This window comes from Chrysemys picta, chromosome 6 (genome assembly GCF_011386835.1).
Source record: "Chrysemys picta bellii isolate R12L10 chromosome 6, ASM1138683v2, whole genome shotgun sequence".
Lineage (NCBI taxonomy): Eukaryota > Metazoa > Chordata > Testudines > Emydidae > Chrysemys > Chrysemys picta.
Genome location: NC_088796.1, coordinates 63,201,993 through 63,221,101, shown reverse-complemented (window position 1 = coordinate 63,221,101; position 19,109 = coordinate 63,201,993). Strand labels below are relative to the sequence as shown.

The window sequence follows — 19,109 nt, the reverse complement described above, 5'->3', positions numbered from 1 at the left end:
CTGTTAGTTAACGGTGACACCCCCACCTCCTTTTTATTAGACACTGGAGCTCAAGTTAGCATTATTGAGCCCAACGTTCCCCACTGTCCTACTGGCTCCTTTATGTTTGTTCAAGGCCTCAATGCAGTACAAGAAAAACGCGTGGTTTGGGTTAAAATTGCCCACAAAAAATACGTAAGAAAAATAAAAGCCTTGTTAGAATAAAAAAATCTGCTAGGTGTCTCAGATATTAAAAAATTTAAACTGCATAATCAAATTCTGCAAGCCCTCCCTATAACCGTAGGCGATCATTCCCCCTATACCCCCGAAGTAGTTAACTCCCAGCCATGGAAATTTCCCCCTATCCCCACAAAATCCGAAGGGCTTCCCCTTATTGAAGCTTTGCTCACTCAGCTTCTAGAAGAGAAAAAGATAGAAAGGGTTACTGCATCCACCTTTCTGTCCGCGGGTTGGGGTATTCCCAAGCCCGGCGATCCCTCTAAATATCGCCTTGTCATTGATTATAGACAAGCTAACAGCCGTGTAAAGCCTATCACATTTTCCAGCTCTGTCACCATTCCAGAAATACAGCGGCAACTAAGCAATGCAAGTAATCAGTGGGCAATGCTGCTTCTGTCGCTGTGGCTCTTAAACAAACAGCGGCTGCCTGGGGCACTCCCACTGAAGTCCAAGCAGATGGTGGGCCACCCTTTACCAGCAAAAGCATTGAACAGCTCATTTTTGGATGGGGGGCTTCCCTTCACATTCATACTAAATATCATCCTCAAAGCAATGGTGTGGTGGAGCGAAAAATCGCAGTCCTTAAGACTATGCTGCGAACAGCAAACCCCAACCCTGATTTTAAAAACTGGAGCTCATTTTTACCCCAGGTACTTATCGCACTCAACAAAAGTTACTCTCGCTGGCCTCACATTTCACCTACACCTAAGTCGCCTTGGTCCCCCATGTTTAACACCGGCCAACTGGTTTGGCTTACAGAACCCCAAGCCTCCGGCCATCGAGAACCTATAAAAGCCACCATTCTCCGGGCCGGCAAGTACTCTAACACCTACTTAGTGGCTACAAGTATCCCCGGTGACAAGCTAGTTCATCATATCTGGCTCAGCAAATGTAGTTCTTAATAAACAAACTAATGCCCCTGAGCAGGGCTCGTATTATTCTGTTTTACAGGTTATGCTGCTCTCCCTCACAACATCTTTGCCCACGGAGCCCTTAGGAGAAGGTGGACTACAAACCTGGCTCACCGCCTACTGGGTGCAGGAGGTCAGCGGAAACCAGTCCCTGTCAGCGCTGAGTCCAGAAGATTGTCTTGTTTGCTCCACTCAGCTCTCACCTAAATATCCATTACCCTTTCAATTTGTACCAATAGTTTATAATTTTTCTTCATTTAATATTTCTAGTGTGAATTGTTCTTCCCCCTATGTGCAGTGGGCTGCTTCTAGTGTTTGGAATAATTGTTCTTCACAATTTAATTCTTATGTGTTTCCAGTTCTTAATGCTTCAGGTCGAAGTGATCATAGCTTTCCTTTAATTGAGAGTATTAGAGTTCCAGCATCTCATTCTTGGGTTTTTGTTGGTAATAGTTTAACCCCAGCCCCTACTTGGGTTGGTACTTATTCTAATTGTTCTATGTGGAGTTTCTCTTATGCTAATACCTCCCTAACTAAACCCACTCTTAATTTTACCTATCCCCCTCCCATTAATTGTTCTTATCATCTTAATTATAATATTTTTTTGGAACCTTCTATACCTCCATAACACATACGTATCTGTTTCATGCCCAGCATATGCATCATGCTGAGGCTGCATGTATCAATCGTGCATCCAGCTTTTATTCTGTAACCAATAATGGGTGGAGCCATACCACAGTTTCTTCCTTAAGACCCGGTCATTTTTGGATTTGCGGTAATGTTGCATTTGCTGTGCTTCCTCCCAATCCCCGGGGTATATGCACCATTGGCACCCTGTATCTACAGGGCGGAGGTATTTATACCTTGCCATCTAGCCACTGACACCATCGTAGTACCCACTCTTTTTGGACTCGTTTGCAAACAGCAGCTTCCTCCCTGGCCTCCTCTATTGTTAGTTTTAACCCTGTTGGTTATATGATGTTACGTGATCAAGTGCTATTTCAATCCCTTGCTACTGAAATGCTTGCTAATACTACGGGCAAGGGCCTCTCCTTAATTAATTAGCAGTTAAATTCCCTTGTTCAGTATAGTGTTCAAAATAGATTAATGATTCAATATTTGTTACAATCTTCCTCATTTTGTACTAAATTTGCTGAAGTATATCCCGACTTTGCTGATAAATGCTGCGTTTCTTTGCCTTCTATTTCTCCTAATTTGTCCTCAATTGTTAAAGACCTGCAAACGTTGAGCTCTACTGTCCGAGAGTCACGAGAGTCCTTCCAGTTTTGGTCATGGCTCGATTGGCTTGGCCTTGTGCCCTACAAATCCTATTTCCAATCCCTGTTTGTGTCCCTTCTAGTTGGGCTTGCTCTTCTCTGTCTCGGATGTGCCTTCATTAAAGCCTGCATTCACAAGTTTGTTGCCTCAGCCTACATCGCTTCCACCCCCGCCGCGCATCCCCTCGTAGGTGGGAATGAGGAGTCGGACTCAGAAGTTTAGGTTTTCGGCCTAACTATTTCGGCCAGGGCACGGAGGCATGTTAAGATGAGTTCCTGTCTGCATCCTGTAAAACTTGCCCATACCGGTATTGCCCTGGCCTCTTCTTTTGTCATTCAGTGTTGCACGTATTCTAAAACAATATGCATTTCCTCACCTTTTGGGGGCGAAGTCAGACTTTGAGGCACCTGCTCCCCTATTTGGTGTAAACTTTGCTTGTGCCAATCAGAAACGAACACAAACAGGTTTTGGGCCCCGTCCCCTATGACACTTCTATGATGTCATAGTTGGTACTTTATGGGCCTGCCTGCCATGTGCAGGCAGGGAGAGGAGAAAGAAAAATGAATCCTGTGTATCCTGTGTACACCTGTAACCGAGCCTGATCACCTCGAAGTTTCAAACAGAGTTTCTACGTTTGCCGGTCGTTATGCGTTGGTTTGTATTTGTAAGTATCAGTTATTACTAATTGCTGCATCTTTGTTTATAAATATTGTTAGTAGATATTTTAGTCATTGTGTGTTTTAAGTTTCATTAACTCTATTAGCTAATCAAACGCTGCTCCCTTACCCCTTGTAATTATCCCCAATAAAACTTTAAATTGATTAATTTGTGTGTGTGTGTGTGTCTGCAGTTTGCATCGTGACCCATACTCTCCTTGCATCCCTTACCAATATAGTCTATTGCCACGTGCAGCCTGGTAAATAACAGGCCTGCATTTTCTTTCACCCCTGCGTGCCCATGGCAATCCACAATGAGTAATTTCACATTGGAACATGTGACAAGGCTGTGAGATGGAGTTTGAACCAGGAGTCTGGTCAGTATTAGCAACAATTACATTGCCCCAAAGAAGGCCTAATTGGTCAGGAGTGTATCCAATTATTAGGCCAGACTGGGGTTAGGAAGTCAATAAGCTAATTAACCTATCACAGGCCAGTGTTTAAAAAGAGCCAGGGGGGAGAAAAGGTAAGTGAGAGCCTGGTCAGGGGAGTTGTCTGAGTTTAGACCCCTCTCAAACCACTGCCCCACACATACAGTGTAAAGGGGTAGGTGCACTGATATGTATTGGGGGAGAGAGAGAGACATTGTAAATAAAGGACAGGCCAGTGTTTACAAGCAAGAAGGTCTCAGAGTGGTCTCACGGGAGAGGCAGGAATACAGGAACTACACCCTTGTCACAGAACTACCATTTGTAGTGGATCCCATCCCTGACAACTTTTAAAGTAACATTTAATGTTTTCTAAATTATATGCTCTAGGAATTATTTTGTGGATGTTTATAACCATGTTATACACAGACTAGATGATCACAATGGTTCTGACCTTGGAATCTATGAACATTTTATTTTAAGGTTGTAAACTTCTTTGGGGGGGAGAACCATGTGTTTCTCCATTTTTGTACAACATGAAACACGCTATTACTGTGTAATATTACAGGAGTTCTCAATCTTTTTCTTTCTGAGCCCCCCTCTCTCCCCAACATGCTATAAAAACTCCACTGCCCACCTGTGCCACAACAGCTGTTTTTCTGCAATATAAAAGTCAGGGCCAGTGTTAGGGGTAGGAAGAAGGGCAATTGCCAGGGCCCCAAACCACAGGGGACCCTGTGAAGCTAAGTTTCTCAAACTTCACCCATAAGTGGAGGGGCTTGGAACGTCAGGCTTCAGCCCCATGCGGTGGGGCTTCAGCTTTCTGCCCTGGGCCTCAGCAAGTCTAATGTTGGCCCTGCTTGGCAGACCCCTGAAACCTGCTCAGGACCCTTGGACCTCTGGTTGAGAACCACTGTAATATTAGACTGCATATTGCCATCTCTGAATGGCAGTTCAGAGCACTTAATTCAAAACCTGAGTACGTTCATGAAAAGATGAATATATTGTACATCCTGCATGCCATTATGGTATACATTTTGACATGTACAAATTATATACACATCTAACCAGAAATAGAAAATATCACCTATGTACAACATAGCTAACATGGCAAGTGGAACTGTAACTTGTGCATTTCCTTGTGATCTTAGCTATGCCACTTTTATATGTCAGTGTAGATTTTTTGTATTTCATATATAATTATTTTTAAAAAGAGAAACTGCCTGCTCTTAATGGTAACATTTAAATGGTCCCAAGTAGCCTTTGAAAAATCTCATCTCATGGAGGTAAAGTGGTTTCCTACCTCTGTTACTTCTATTTATCTGGAGACCACTATCTGTTGAGTCTGGGTTATCAGAGGAGTAGTACACCAGTTGTCTTTGCTGTTTGATTCAGTTCTCATTAATATCACTGGTACAATTCCTGTTGACTTCAATGGGTGCTGGTTCTGGACTGGGCCCATTCTCTAAATAAATATTAGAATTTGTAGATTATTGTAGAATGTAGCAAATGTTAGAGACCCTGCAACAAGAGGGGCTTCAGTGACCCATGCAAATGTGTGGGAGAAGGTTCTGCTGTGGTGGGGGGACACCTCCGATTCTCATGAGGGAACTTAGGAATGAAAATTGTAAAGCTGAGCTGAGGGTTGGAGAAGAGCAAATTAACATTTTAAAAGGTGTGATCTAGGGAATTACAGACCAGCAAGCCTGTACTTGGTCAATTGGTTGAAATGGAAAAAAAAATCTGCAAGATCATGATGTGATAGGGTCTAATATGGTTTCTGCAAAAGAAAATTGTCACTAATCTCTGAAGTCTTTGAATGTATCACAGTAATGGTTAAAGAAGAACTGCTTGATGTAGTTGGGTCCCCCCCAAAAAAGGCTTTTGACAAGATTCCTCACAAAAGAAACTAACCAGTTGTGGGATGAGAGACAAAGGTTTGTCATGTATCAAGGGTAGGAATAAACAGTCAATTTGCATCATGGCTAAAAGTTAACAATAGGGTGCCTCAGTATTCTGCACTAGATTTGGAAAAGGGGGATGACTAGGGATGTAATAATTTGCAGATGCCTAAGATAAATAATTGTGTGCCAATTCAAAACAACTGTGAGAAACTTTGAAGGAACCTAAAAAGATGAATGGGAAACGTGACAAATGAAGAACATTGTTGATTAAATGCAAAGTAATGCACAGTAAAGGAGGAAAAATAAATTACTCTGTATACATTATAGGCTTGTAAAAGGAACCTCACAGATCATCAAGTCCAGGCCCCTGAATATAAATCTATTAAGCTCCATCTTAAACCTAGTTAGGTTGTTTGACCCCCATAATTCCTAGGGGGAGGCTGTTTGCAGAACCTCACTCTACTGATAGTTAGAAATCTTCTTTTAAGTCCCAGCCTAAATGTATTCACAGCCAGTTTATACCCATTTGTTCTTGTGCCAACATTAAGCTGAAAGACAAACAGCTATTCAGCCTGCCTGGGGTTGACTCCTCACTCCCCATCCCATGTATTTACCCAGTCAAGCTCCATGGATTCCCCATACAGTTGACATGTCAACTCTATTGGAAGAGAGCATAGTGGGGCCATAGGAGAGTAAATACAGCCCCGAGTGAGCCAGGTTTCGACTCACTTGTGACTGTCAAGCTTTACAATTTTCTACTACCCATGTCTTTTTGTTGGGTCTCCCTCAGCCCCTCTCCCCCCCCCCCCCAGTTTTACTTGCTATTAAAGGGCCACTATCCATTTAATATCAATTGTCCCTGCATCAGTCTGACAGTAACAGCCTGTTGAATGCCAAGCCAGCTAACAAGTATATACAATAAAATTAGGCAAAGTGGATTAGGATTTAACTATACCCTGCTAATATCTTAGCAGCTGCTGTCCAAAGACTTATGCACATATTTAACTTTATGCATGCCAGTAGTCCTACTGACTTTGATGGGACTACACACATACATAAATATTTGCAGGATCAGGGCATAAGCATGGACAGTTAATGTTGTTTTTATCCTCTAAACCAGAGGATGGCAACCTTTCAGAAGTGGCGTGCCGAATCTTAATTTATTCACTCTGATTTAAGGTTTCGCATGCCAGTAATACATTTTAACGTTTTTAGAAGTTCTCTGTCTATAAGTCTATAATATATAACTAAACTATTGTTGTAGGTAAAGTAAATAAGGTTTTAAAAACATTTAAGAAGCTTCATTTAAATTAAAAAAAATCAGCTTGCATGCCATAGGTTGCCTACCCCTGCTCTAAACCTTCTCCAGCCTGCCAATGTGCAAACGTGGGGGCAATTTGTGCTCGGACCCCCCCCCACCCCTTTTAAAAAATCTTTTTAAAAGAAAATGTATTTTCTACAATCCCATTGCTGCAGGGTGGCTGAAGGGATTTTACTGAAATCCTCTTCTCCCCTCCAAAAATCTTCAAGTCATACCGTCTAGTGCCTGGTTGGGGACACTGGGTGTTTTTGAGAAAAAAAAGGTATTATAAAAGAAATTGTTTTGCAACCTTGTTCCAGCTGTAATACACACCCTTTTACCCGCATCAAAGAAATTGCTAACCGACTGCAGAGTAGATGACTTAATTCATGCCGGTGGTTAGGGCCAAGCGCTAGTATGACACGGGATTTGCGAGCAACGTACTAACTCTAGCGGTGCATGCACAATACGTAGCTGTTCCCTTGGGGTTGATGGCTCATGCCTCCAGCCTCAAAGAGAAGGCAAGGGGATCTTTAAAGAGTTTTCTGTGGGGCGCGTCCTTCAGCGCGGTGAGATGCTGCGGCTCCATCCCCAGCTTGAGCGCGTGCAGCAGCATCAAAGAAGCTCGGGGCGCCTGGAAAGGCTTTTAAAGTTGGGGAGGCAGCCGTCCCCGCCCCCCTGGCTACTTATTGGCCGGGCTGTGCTCATCATTTCCCCGCCAGGGAAAGGGAGGGGCCAGCGACGCCGCGGAGCTTGGCTGCTGCCGACTGCTCTGTACACGGGGAAGAAACGTGAGAGTGGCTGCTGAGCCAGAGAGAGCCGCGGCGCGTCGGTGCGCACACGGGCTCCGGGGAGCGCCAGGGGAGAGGAGAAGGACTTACTCCCCCAGCCGAGGAGCAGCAGCCTCCCCCGCCGCCTGCGGTTTCTGCCCATGACAGCAGCATCTCTGCCCGCTCCTTTTTAAAATTATTTTTATTTTTGCAAATTTGCGTAAAGTCTTTGTGTTTTGTGTTTGCTGTTTTTCTTCTTCACGCCCCTGCCAAACAAAGAGAAGGGGGGGCTCTGGGAGAAGACATGCGTTCCGTCAGGAAGAGGTGGACTATCTGCACGATAAGTATCCTCCTGATCTTTTATAAGACAAAAGAAATAGCAAGAACTGAGGAGCACCAGGAAACGCAACTCACAGGGTAAATGCAAAGCCTTGACTTGTAAGGATTTGACAAAGGAAAAGCAGCGTGTGAAATTTAAATGACTCAGGCTCTTTCTTACTCTTCCTCTCTTTCCCCCACCCCCATTTCCTTGGTTTTATATTCTAGCATCTATTTCAACTTTGCGTTTATAAGCGTGGTGGTTGCTTTCATGTTCAAATGATAAAAGCAACCATCACTGCAGAATGGTCTCGCAATAAAGAGTTTGTCTTTGATTTTAGATTTAAGGAGCAAAAGTAAAGTGTGATCAGAGGTTTGTTAAATACCCCACGCCCCACAATGGTTGCTTTTTTTGCGCGCAGAAAGAGGCTGAAGGAAGCCGGTTACTTTTAAACGGGAAAGGGTTGATCAGTGTCGTGTAGTTTTGAAACGGGTGGCACATTAGGTTTGTTGTTTTTGTGATCTAGTCAATAACACATTTTCTAAGAAGGTTAGATGGAAAAAGCTTTTTACTGAGGACTTGGGACACCTTTCTGGTGGTTACACAGGACATAATAATAAAATCAAGTTATGTTTCGTTTCCTGGCTTGAGTGAGTGAACAATAACAAGGAGCTGTCTCTTTCTGCCTTTGTTGCTTTGAAGTTTGTATAGCAGATTGTCATAACTTTGGTGATGGTTGTTATTGCTGGTACACTGTTCCTCGGGAATCCGAGAATAGATTATAAAATCCCCTTCACTCTTCAGATGTTTCCTCTTGCAAACCTTTTCTTGCACAGACCACCGCCTGTTTCTTTCTTCTCCCGATTTGTGATTAAAACAAAAGCAAAAGCTGCTTGCTGTCGTCCTCTTGGGCTCTTGGTTTATTTTCGTCTTTAGATACTCCATTATTTTTTTAAACTTGAAACTAACGCGAAGAAGCTGGTTTCTTAGCCAAGTCTTTGTTTCCGTCCACCAGAGATGATTGTCAGCTTTTTATTCTTTCATGATTTCTTTTTAAAGAAAGCCATGGACTGCAGAAATGCGATAACGCAGCGGAATTTTATTCTTGGTTTTTATTTGTCACCAGAAGCGTAAAATCGATTTTTTGGAAGCATTCGCAGCGGGTTTTTATTCATGAATGTTTGCACACGCCCAGAGCTCATTGGTTTGGAGGCGCAATATAAATGCAAAGCAGGGTTACTTATTGTGAGGGTTCATTGGGAGTGGAGGGAGAGGAAGAACAGGAGATCCCCAATGAATCATTTACAGGAAGGAGACAGCTCCCTAAAGGGTGCATGGCAAACCTCTGCCCCCGTACACGTGCCCCCTACGAAGGTGCCATGTGTGAACGCGGTGGGGCTGTGGAGGTATTACCCAGAGTGGGCATGGCCCTCTCCGTATGTGCATTTCTATCCATGCATACAATATGGTTCCGTTACCCATGTGCGGCTGGTGTGGCTGGGAAGGAGGGTGTGTACATATGTGCGCCCCGGAGGATGGAGAGCCAGCCGGTGGTTGGTGTGTGTCCTTCTGCTCCTCACTGCCAGCCTGCCAGTGCCTCGGAGAGGTTTGGTCCAGCCGCTGGCGGGCACCGCTGTGCTAGTGTGAAGGAGGCGATTGCATCGCTGCCCCAAGCTCCTTTTTATGCTGGAGGGAGGCGAGTGCATCGACCCTTCCCCACCCTCATCTCTAGCATCCCGTTTCCAAGTTCCTTGACAGGTAGCTATGCTGGAAGGAAGCCAGTGCATCGCTTCCCCCTTCATCCCGATCAGGGTTCCTGACAAGCAGCTGTGCTGCTGGAAAGAGGGGCGGACATTGCACCGCTGGAGCGCCTCGCCTGCTCCCCCTATGCCTAGTTGCAGGGACCATGACAAGCAGCTGTGCTCAGCTGGCAGAAAGGTTGCTGCCGGCGGGCTGGAGCAGCTGCAGCAGCAGCAGCTCCAGGCAGGCTTTGTGGTTGCCTCGTACGTAGCGTGTCTGAAAATTTGCATTGCGAGCGTTTCGCTGCAGCTCGACAGGAAAAGCGCTGCCCATCTATTTCAACCGCTGAGCTGAGCCTGAGCCTCAGCAAGAGGCAAAAGAACGGAGCCTTTGTTAGCGCAGGCAGGTTGCCCCGGTCCCCGAAAGGAGCAGGCACAGTTCAGATAGCAGGGCTCCTCCTCCTTCATTAACTCCACTAATTACAGAGCTGGGGGGGGGGGGGGCAGGCAAATTGTTTCACTCCTGCCAGGCTGCAGCGAGCTTGTTTCTTCCTTACCCTGCTTTTTCCCCCTTTCTTTTTTCCCTCCCAACACAGAGTTAAGCCTGGGAACCCCTTTGTATTTTATATGGTTAATAATGTATTGTTTGTATCACCTTTATAAAGGGACACATAACTGGGCTATAACTTTTTCTGTCTTGCTGCAATTTGGTATATTAAAATCTCAGGTTTAGTATAGTTTCTTTACAAATGTAGGTATTATAGATACACACTTCACTCTCAACTCCTTTTCCCATTTACACAGGATCAGAGGTGCCCACAATCCCTCCCCACTCCTTTTGGACCATATCTTGGAGTTCCTTTCTCTTCAAACTTCTCTTGATGTCTTTGTATGTATATGTATATATATAAGCTAAACGTTTTAATTGTGGTCCCAAGAAGACATTTCAAACTAACTAGCCTTCTTTCTCACTAGCTTATTAAAGATAAACATGTCTCCTAATAAATATATATGTTTATATAAATATAAACATGTATCCTAATACAAGTGCTTTTTGGGGCACATATAACTGAAAGTATTTAAAATCAGTTAGAAAGTAGTCCCTAACTGTTGTAATAAGACATAAAACCGGTGTCTTTGAGTCCATGATTTTTAGTGTCTAGCAAAGTTATGAATTTAAACTTCTAGGTTTGTCTCTTTGAAGGTGGTGTGTAGGTTTCCTTTGAGGATCAAGAACTGTTTTCACCCACATAGTTCTTGTGACATTTGATGCCCTGCATGAGGTATACCAACATCTTATGATAGGCATATGTAAGACCTATGGAACTTGAAAGGTGTGTTGTTGGGGTGTTGATAATCATAGCAATGGAGATCTGTGTTCCGGTTTTGCACCTGTTGTTCTGGCAGGGTCTGGTGCTGCTTTGAATTGGTGTGTCCTGGTTTGTGGGAAGCTTGCTTCTGATGATTTTGGTGAAGTTGGGGGTTTGTTTGAAGGCCAGAAAAGAGGGGTGATGAAAGATTTCTTTCTGGAATCATATTGGGCCATATTTTATCCAAGATTCATTGTTTGGTTCATTGATATCAATGGATATTGTATATGGCCAGAGAGTTTAATATATCTCCAAAGTCAGGAGAGTCGGCATCAAGGTTAATGATTTCAGTCCTAAATTGCCCTTTGTCTTTAAGTGGATTTCCCACTACATCAGTTGTAGTTCCACACAAATCTGGAGGGTAGAATGTGGCCCAAATGATTTGTTATACTTGTCAGACTATTTACACAAAGAAAAATTTCTGGGTGTTTGGCACACATGCTTAGTTTTATGTAAAGGTAGCTTTTTCTCTGGTGTATTTACTGATATATCGGGGTAAAGAAGGGATAAGGAGAGCACTTTTATAAGTAAGCAAAATTCTACTGCATTTGGAGTAGAGTTTTAATGCAGAACATTTGGAACTTTCAGCTCCTGAAAACATGTTTTATTAAAAGTTGTTTTATTGCATCATATTTGTGGTTTGTTGTAGCTGTAGAGTACATCTCGAAGACTCAAGTCAACCACATTTCAAATGGTAGAGTACTTTTTAGGTATAAGTTACTTAATTAATTGCTAATTCTGTCATGTATGCCACTGTGTGAAAGTGCTTAATGGATTACTCTTAGCTCAGCATAAACCAGAATCCTCTCCAATGTATTGTTATATGGTATACTTTCCTTGATTTATTTTGTTAATTTTCCTTTAGATGCATGTACTATATTGTGTTGTAGGGCAAATATATGCCGTAAATATGTTCACTGCTGTTGTAAAGAAATTTTACTGCCTGTGGAGTCGCAAGGGAATGGTTAAATGAATTCTGATTGAGATCTTTCCCATAGAACATATGCAGATAACTTTCATTGACACTAATGGGTTTATTCCACGTGGACTTTTGCAACATCCTCCTATCCACTTCAAGTTAAAATAAATAGAATAATTTGCATAAAGGTGCCAGACCTGTAAAATTACTCAGTTGGTTTTTCAGTAGGTGGCATCTTACCTCGTAATTAGTACTATATCAGTGCCTCAGCATGATAGCAATGGGGCACGGGGTTGCTAGTAATGATGTCTTTTTGATGACTTGTGAAACCGTGTTTGGCCACTTATTGGCTCTTTAGTGACCATGACTTTTTTGAAATGCTACCCAAATTTTAGTTTAGGTAATTACATTCAGCCTAACTAAAATCCCACTGCAGTTTAAATTCGATTGGCTTCATCACTGTAGACTAATCTGTTTTGTACTGTTTGTATACTGCCAAGTATTATTTTTTTGTAGTGCTTAAGAGCCCTCATCAACCAGGATCCCATTTGTTCAAGGTGCTGTATAAACACAAAACAAAGACAGACTCTATCCCAAAGAGCTTACTGTCTAACAGCTAGCGTGTTCCATTTACTTGCTTTGAGATCTATTGATGAAAAGCTCCATACTAGAGCCAAATATTAATTTGATTATTTATGTATTATTACAGAGGTGGCTGCATTTCCTTAGTAGGCAAAGCGATTCCTGTACGTAGTTGGTAAAGTAATTTGAAATGCTATCGGATGAAAGGCACTCTAACTCTAAAATATTATTATCCAATAAGGATTAAAGTAGTGATCCACAACCATTTGGGATTCAGGATCCATTTGTAAATCTTGATGGCCTGTCAAGACCCAGCAAATAGATTTAGCACAACAAATAATCTGGTTTTCTAACTATTTCTTACTCACGATATATAATCTACACATTAATGTAATAAGTACTACATATGTACACCAGGTGTACCATAGCGGCTGCTCCTGTCCTGTGGGGCTGGCTGTGTTTTGCTTCCTGCTCTGGGTGTTGTGGTCTCTGGAGTTTCAGTGCCGCTCATGTTTGGTACAGCCTTCCTGATTGGAGGGGTGGGGGGCATTTGGAAGGGGGCGAATTTCTGTGAGTGGACTGGCATGTGGGGTCGCAGTGCCAATCAAATTTGGCTGAGTTAGCCCCTTGTTATCATGATGGAGTGGTTAGGCCAGCTGAGAGTGGTGTTGCAATCCCATGCACTAGGACCAAATCTTCCCCCACCAGGCCTTGACACAACCTTTCAATACATTCTGGTGACCCAATTTTGGGTCATGACCCACAGATTGAGAAACTCTGGATTAAAGAACCTCAAATTTGAACTCAGGGAGCCAAATTTTGTCTCTTGTATCTGTGTGCTGGAGTCAATAGGATTACCTACAAGAGAGAAGAATTTAGATTTAGTATTATTCTTGCTATTTTTATTTCTAACTTTTTATGTGTCCTGTTAGATTTGTGTGATTCTTTGGCCCTCAAGCTTCCCACAGACCAGGACACACCAATTCAATTCAATAATTGCAATGATTATTGTCTGATTTTTAATTACAATACCTCTGTACATGTTCATGATCATCAGCCACCACTTCCTCTAGTGCACAAGGTTTTTCCACCTAAAAAATGTCCACGTCTGACTCTGCTTAGTATGTAACTATGATAAGATTATTCTTTGACGCTATATGGCTGTGTGAGACGTATGTGCAGAAGTTCCTAAAAATCAAGCTTAAGTTATTATGGGTGTATTCCCCCCCTTGTTCCAAACTTGTACGGAAATTCCATGAGCATATCAAGGAAGAATATGCCCCAGTAGCTTGAAACTCCACATAAGGGGGGACTTGTAGTATGATTGGGAGTCAAAAGAATTGATGGTGCCCAGCACATGCATGATAACTGAGAAATTGTGGGGAGGGGGACTGAAAGCTAAAACTTAGTGCATAGCTTAATAGTTGATGGGAGAATGTGATGTACCAGGAGTACAGGTTCTGGCCCACATCTGGTCAGTTTGGGCCCACATTCACAATAAAAAGCTTCCTCTGTATTTAAGGTATATGATTTAAAATAACTTAAATGCAATGTAATTAAAGTGTTTTTATATATTTTTTCAGATTAAGCATTTCCTTGTATCTAAAATAACATTTTGTTAGGTGGAATTTATTTTTTTGAACATGTAAAATGAGTGGAGATGGGGGAGAAATTCTTGCTGCTTTGCCTCATGGATATAAATAAACCCCCACTAGTTTTTTGTGATGTGTAGAAAAAGCATCCCAGCAGCCCCAACCTTACCTTAATGGTGTCTTTTCCGTATTGCATTTCAGAGATGGTGAGTTGAGTTTGAGTAGATCAATGCTCAATAGCTCTGATAAAATAATTCAAAAGAGTGGCTCTTCAATCTTTCAACATTCTGTAGAAGGCTGGAAAATCAATTCTTCTTTGGTCCTGGAGATAAGGTGAGTGCCTTGAATAACACACAGTTAATTTCATGTCACTATAGCCTATAATTATCTGGGTCTAGCAAACTTATCTAGAACTCTTGATTTACAGTTTAAAGGTAGCTGTTGCTTAACAAAATACGCTGCTAGTTCTATTTAATGTTACACGGTGAATGACCTGAAACCCTGAAAAGAAGAAATACTTCCATCCTCATGTATAAGAGTGAATAAAATGGGAGCTTTAAATAACTGACTGCACTTTGTGAGGGAGTAAAATAGTAGTAATATGGACACTTTGTGCAGTTTCCTTTTTTCCGTTAAGTTACTTGAGGCCAGAATGTGCCTGACACTAGGGTGGTCATACCATGCAGTAAGAGGAAGCCACAACCTCTCTATGGTTACAGCAGGGCTTTCTGGACCTTGGGACCCAGCATGGGGGCTAAAGGAAGGGAGAGCAGAGGGTTGTGGGTATGGTACTTCCTCCCCCTGTCAAGCAAGCAGGAATCAGAAAGGGTAGGGAATCTGGAGCCTTGGCTAGCAGAATTGAGCCAGTAGGCATGGTGGAATATGCTATATTCAGTGAAGGACTGTGGCAAATTGCCTCTCTCTGTGTTGGGGCAGCAGGGAAGTCTATGTACTGGCCCATGTTTGGGGCATTGAGCAAAAATTCAGTCTAGTACTTAAAGTGGGGCATCTGTGCCCTTTCTATGTAACCATTTCCTTTTTTAAGGGGCAAATCCTGAAGTCCTTAATCAGGTAAAACTCCTATTTATACAAGAGTAGACTGCCTGAGGTTTAGTAAGGACAGCTGTATTGGACCCAATGTTTTTTGTCTTGAATACTAAAGCAAAGAGAAGATATTAATAGCTCAATGATAATGAGCATGTGCAAAGTTGTGGTAAAAGGTGTCTGTGGGATACTTATGACTCTGGAGATTTGGGAAAGCTTATGCTGTGAGTGACCTCAGTGCCTCACCATTATAACAATTACTGAACAGCAATTGGGATGACTTGCATTTCAGTGACTTCATTGCTTTTTAAGGAAGTAATGATTCTAAATTTTAAATTAAACATATGATTCATAGATTGGGCTACATCACATATTAATTATATTGATTACTGAAGAATTCTCAGTTATCACTCTGAGGTTTGACAGGTTCTTGTCCCAAGATCAGACCCAGTATTAAAATTACTGTTTAGTTGGGAACCCCGATGTGCACAGTTACAAATATTTCCTGAAGTATGAATGTTGTAATTGTGACCTGCTAAATGTATTCATAAACTACTCTAACCCTGCATTATTTTTATCTGCCTTGCTGAATGTACATCTGAACATCCATATACTCGCACCATCCCTTGCAGAACAACCCAAAATGTTTGCCATTATCTTGCTCATCATCATCTTCCATAATCACCAGTAGCCATCATCCTGGCACCTCCCAAGGGCTACATCTTTCCCTTCCCAAGCTCACAGGCTGGGATAAAACTTTTATGTTACGCTGATGCCACTATCTCTAATGCATATTCAGTCGGGGTTTCTCCTCTCTTCCTTATTTGTATTTCCTCACTCTACTAATTTTGAGGTGCCCTTCTCCTATAGGTTAGTATATAAATGATCTCAACTTACTATCATATACCTCAATTCATTGCCCGTGACACTCTTGTGGTCCGACATCTGCAGATGTTCCTATCCTAAAATATCAGAAGCTGGTGTTAGCTCAAGTTCCTGTGGTTGGGTGGTATGGACAAACTTCCCCCTTAAATACACTCTATTCCGGGTTCCCCAAAACTTAGGGATGACCTGTTTGGCCATTTATCTGCACCCAAGTTCATAGGCCTCAAACCTTATGCTAATTGCTGAAGCCAGTGTCTTACAGGATACAGGCCTGTAGGTTCCTTGCATTACTGCTGAAAAAAATAAATGCTAAAGCTAGCTCTACAGGCTACAGTGATCAGTAAATGAACTCTAAAGTGAGACCTTTAACCTTCAACAAATACTTGGTCCCATTCTTCTTTCAGTTACACCAGTGTAAATTTGGAGTAAGTCCAGTGATTTTACTTACTCCAATTTTATGTTGGTGGGACTGAGAGCAGAAGTAGCACCACACGTGCTTTCTCAATTAATACCAGATTTTGTATCTTTACTAGTACTGAGCTGTAACTTAATGTGTGAGTGGTCCCACTGAATTCTGTGGGGGTAATGTGCAGAGTAAAGTACTGCTTACAAATAAGGGTGGCAAAATCTATCTCTTAAGCTACTTTTTGCTTCTATTGGTACTCTGGAGCCTATGTGACTCGTGCATAGTTGTTAATAGCTAAATTTTGCTCTAATTTACCTAATGTAAATCAATGTAATTCCTATATTAATGGGATTATTTCATGGATGTAATTGATAGAACAATTTGAAGTGGGGAAGATGAGTGAGCTCAAAAGAACCTCTCTTGACTTTCAAATCCTAGGTTGTTGGGCTGGCAACTTAGCAAAATCATTGTTTTACTTGCAAACTGAGCATATTTGCTATGGAAGTAATTGAGAGAACATAATTATGAAACCCAGTAATACCCCTTTTTAGTCACTTTCCAAAATGTAACCATTTAAAACAAATCTATCTGGTTGTGCAGGGCAAACCATAAGTGTGACCTTTAGCACTGTAGTAAGTATTTGGCTTACAGGTTACAGAAGGAAGCACAGCATGTCATACAGTTGACAAACTTAATTTTCCCCAGTTTCAAGAAAGCAAAATATAACATTAAGACAAGGAGAACAAATGTTGAAGAGTGTCAGATAAATGCTCCAAAGCCTGTTTCTAGAGATGTATCTCACACTATCTTTACACTTTTCAGAAGATTTTTGGTAGTTTAAAGAAAACCATTGTAGAAACAATTGAGACAATGCAGATACAGCAGAAACAAAAATAACATGTTACTAAGAGAACTTTTTAAAATACTTCAGGCATGTCTTCACTATGGAGCTTAATCGGTGTTGCTACAATTGATGCAGCAGCATAGAGTTAGTGGGTTTGGTGAAAACTTGCTAAATCGATGGGAGAGCATTCTCCCATCTATTTCTGTACTTTGCCTCCCCAGGAAGAGTAAGGTAAGTCAGTGGGAGAGGGTCTCCCATCGACACAGCATGGTGTAGATGCTGCGGTAAGTGGATCTAGCTATGTTGACTTCAGTTATGTTATTCATGTAACTGGAGTAGTGTAGCTTAAATCCGTTTACTGCGGTAGTGTATACCTGGCCTTTGTTATTGTGTAATTTCTAATACTTACTCTGGCTGATTAAAATGATGATGTAGGCTATGGTGTCATCCCAGGAACACATGTGAAGAAGAGCACAGGCTTTCCCTTAGTATAAGTAGGAAATATTCCACTACACCAGTGTGAAGACTTGCAATAGCTGCTGAAGACTAAAGGGCTTCTCACTTTTTGAGCTGTAGTGGTAATGAACATGAGCATCAAGTCGTGGAAGTAGAGGATCCAACAGAAGCTTTTAGCTGAATATGACTTAGGGCCGCATCTTGCCCTAGTCCTCAATGCAAGGGGGATCAGGGATGCTGGCAGATGCATCTCCTTTCCAGGAATCCTTACTGCCAGGCTACATGCTAGTCAACAATGGTGGCCGAAGGTTGGGAACAACTTCTGCAGAGCTGACCATGCCTTTCGGAAACAGTCCATTACTGTATCTGGACCCCTTTCTGATACTCTGCATTTGGGGGAGGAATAGCTCAGTGGTTTGAGCATTGGCCTGCTAAACCCAGAGAGTTGAGTTCAATTCTTGAGGGGGCCACTTAGGGATCTGGGGCAAAATCAGTACTTGGTCCTGCTAGTGAAGGCAGGGGGCTGGACTTGATGACCTTTCAGGGTCCCTTCCAGTTCTAGGAGATAGTATTTCTTTTTTTTAAATGGAAATATCCTAAGAAGAAATCTTATTCTTCTGCCTCCACAACAGGCTCTCTGTGCAACTTTTCGACCCCATGCACAACAAGGATCTATCCCTTAATATTTATACTGTTGGAGTCATAGGTACTAATTTCAGAATGTCTCTAGCAAACTCCTAGAGTGTTTTCACTGCTAAAGTAATTGTTTAGCTTTCCAAAGTACATTAAATGCACTATGTAGATCATGAAGATGATTCATATTCCTATTATTGCAACTGTTAGTGTGTATAAAGTATTTGTACTTGTGGTGTGAGGTATGCCATAGCAAATAATATAGAGAGAAACACACAATAAAAAAAAAGCTAGTACCTATTGAATAATATATAAAAAGTTGTCAGTTCTTTGGAATAGAGAAATAATTTGTGAAACCCTTAATGTACAGTGTACAGGCATTTTATAAAACCCATGATGGCAGCCACTGCTGAGTATTACATCAGCTTGACACCCACCATAAAAAGTTCAGAATGTGAAAATTTTCTGCCTGGGATTTGCTTTCTACAAGGATAAGCATATTTCATTGTGTGCCTGGACCTAACCACTAGGCAGCTGAAAGTCCTATGGTTCATTTTGTACCATCTCTTGAGCACTCTCCATTACCATTTTTGACTTGCTCGAGTAAATGACAGCTTTCCACTATCCACAGAAGTCCTAACTTATTTATTTATTTATGTATATTGAATCAGATTCTTGAGATAGTCACGTCTATGCGGGTGGGAGGGTGAGTAGCCGTTAAGCTGTTTCATGATCAAGACTCTGTGGGGAGGTTTATGTCTGAGCTCCTGACATCTGTCAACAGGACCTTGTGGATCCTTAGCTCCTGTCTCTAACCGGGGAATCAGCAGAGACTGAAATGGTAGCCCCTGAGA

General features: G+C 42.1%; 1 protein-coding gene and 1 long non-coding RNA gene across 3 annotated transcripts in view; both read left to right on the top strand.

Annotated features, from left to right (window-relative positions):
* The window catches only part of LOC135972383 (uncharacterized), a 144,716-nt gene extending 141,486 nt beyond the window's left edge, over positions 1–3,230 (top strand). The window contains exon 3 of the long non-coding RNA XR_010588813.1: positions 1,171–3,230. This is a non-coding gene — a long non-coding RNA (uncharacterized LOC135972383). The remainder of the gene's footprint in view (positions 1–1,170) is intronic.
* A 4,240-nt stretch (positions 3,231–7,470) lies between these two features.
* The window catches only part of ST8SIA4 (ST8 alpha-N-acetyl-neuraminide alpha-2,8-sialyltransferase 4), a 98,900-nt gene continuing 87,261 nt past the window's right edge, over positions 7,471–19,109 (top strand). The window contains exons 1-2 of one of the 2 annotated variants that reach the window (XM_065599227.1): positions 7,471–7,883; positions 14,189–14,320. In XM_065599227.1, coding sequence (XP_065455299.1) covers positions 7,771–7,883; positions 14,189–14,320 — 245 coding nt within the window. In that variant the 5' untranslated portion in view covers positions 7,471–7,770. Of the gene's footprint in view, positions 7,884–10,333; positions 10,414–14,188; positions 14,321–19,109 lie in introns of those variants that run through there. The other variant, XM_065599228.1, reaches the window with a different exon arrangement.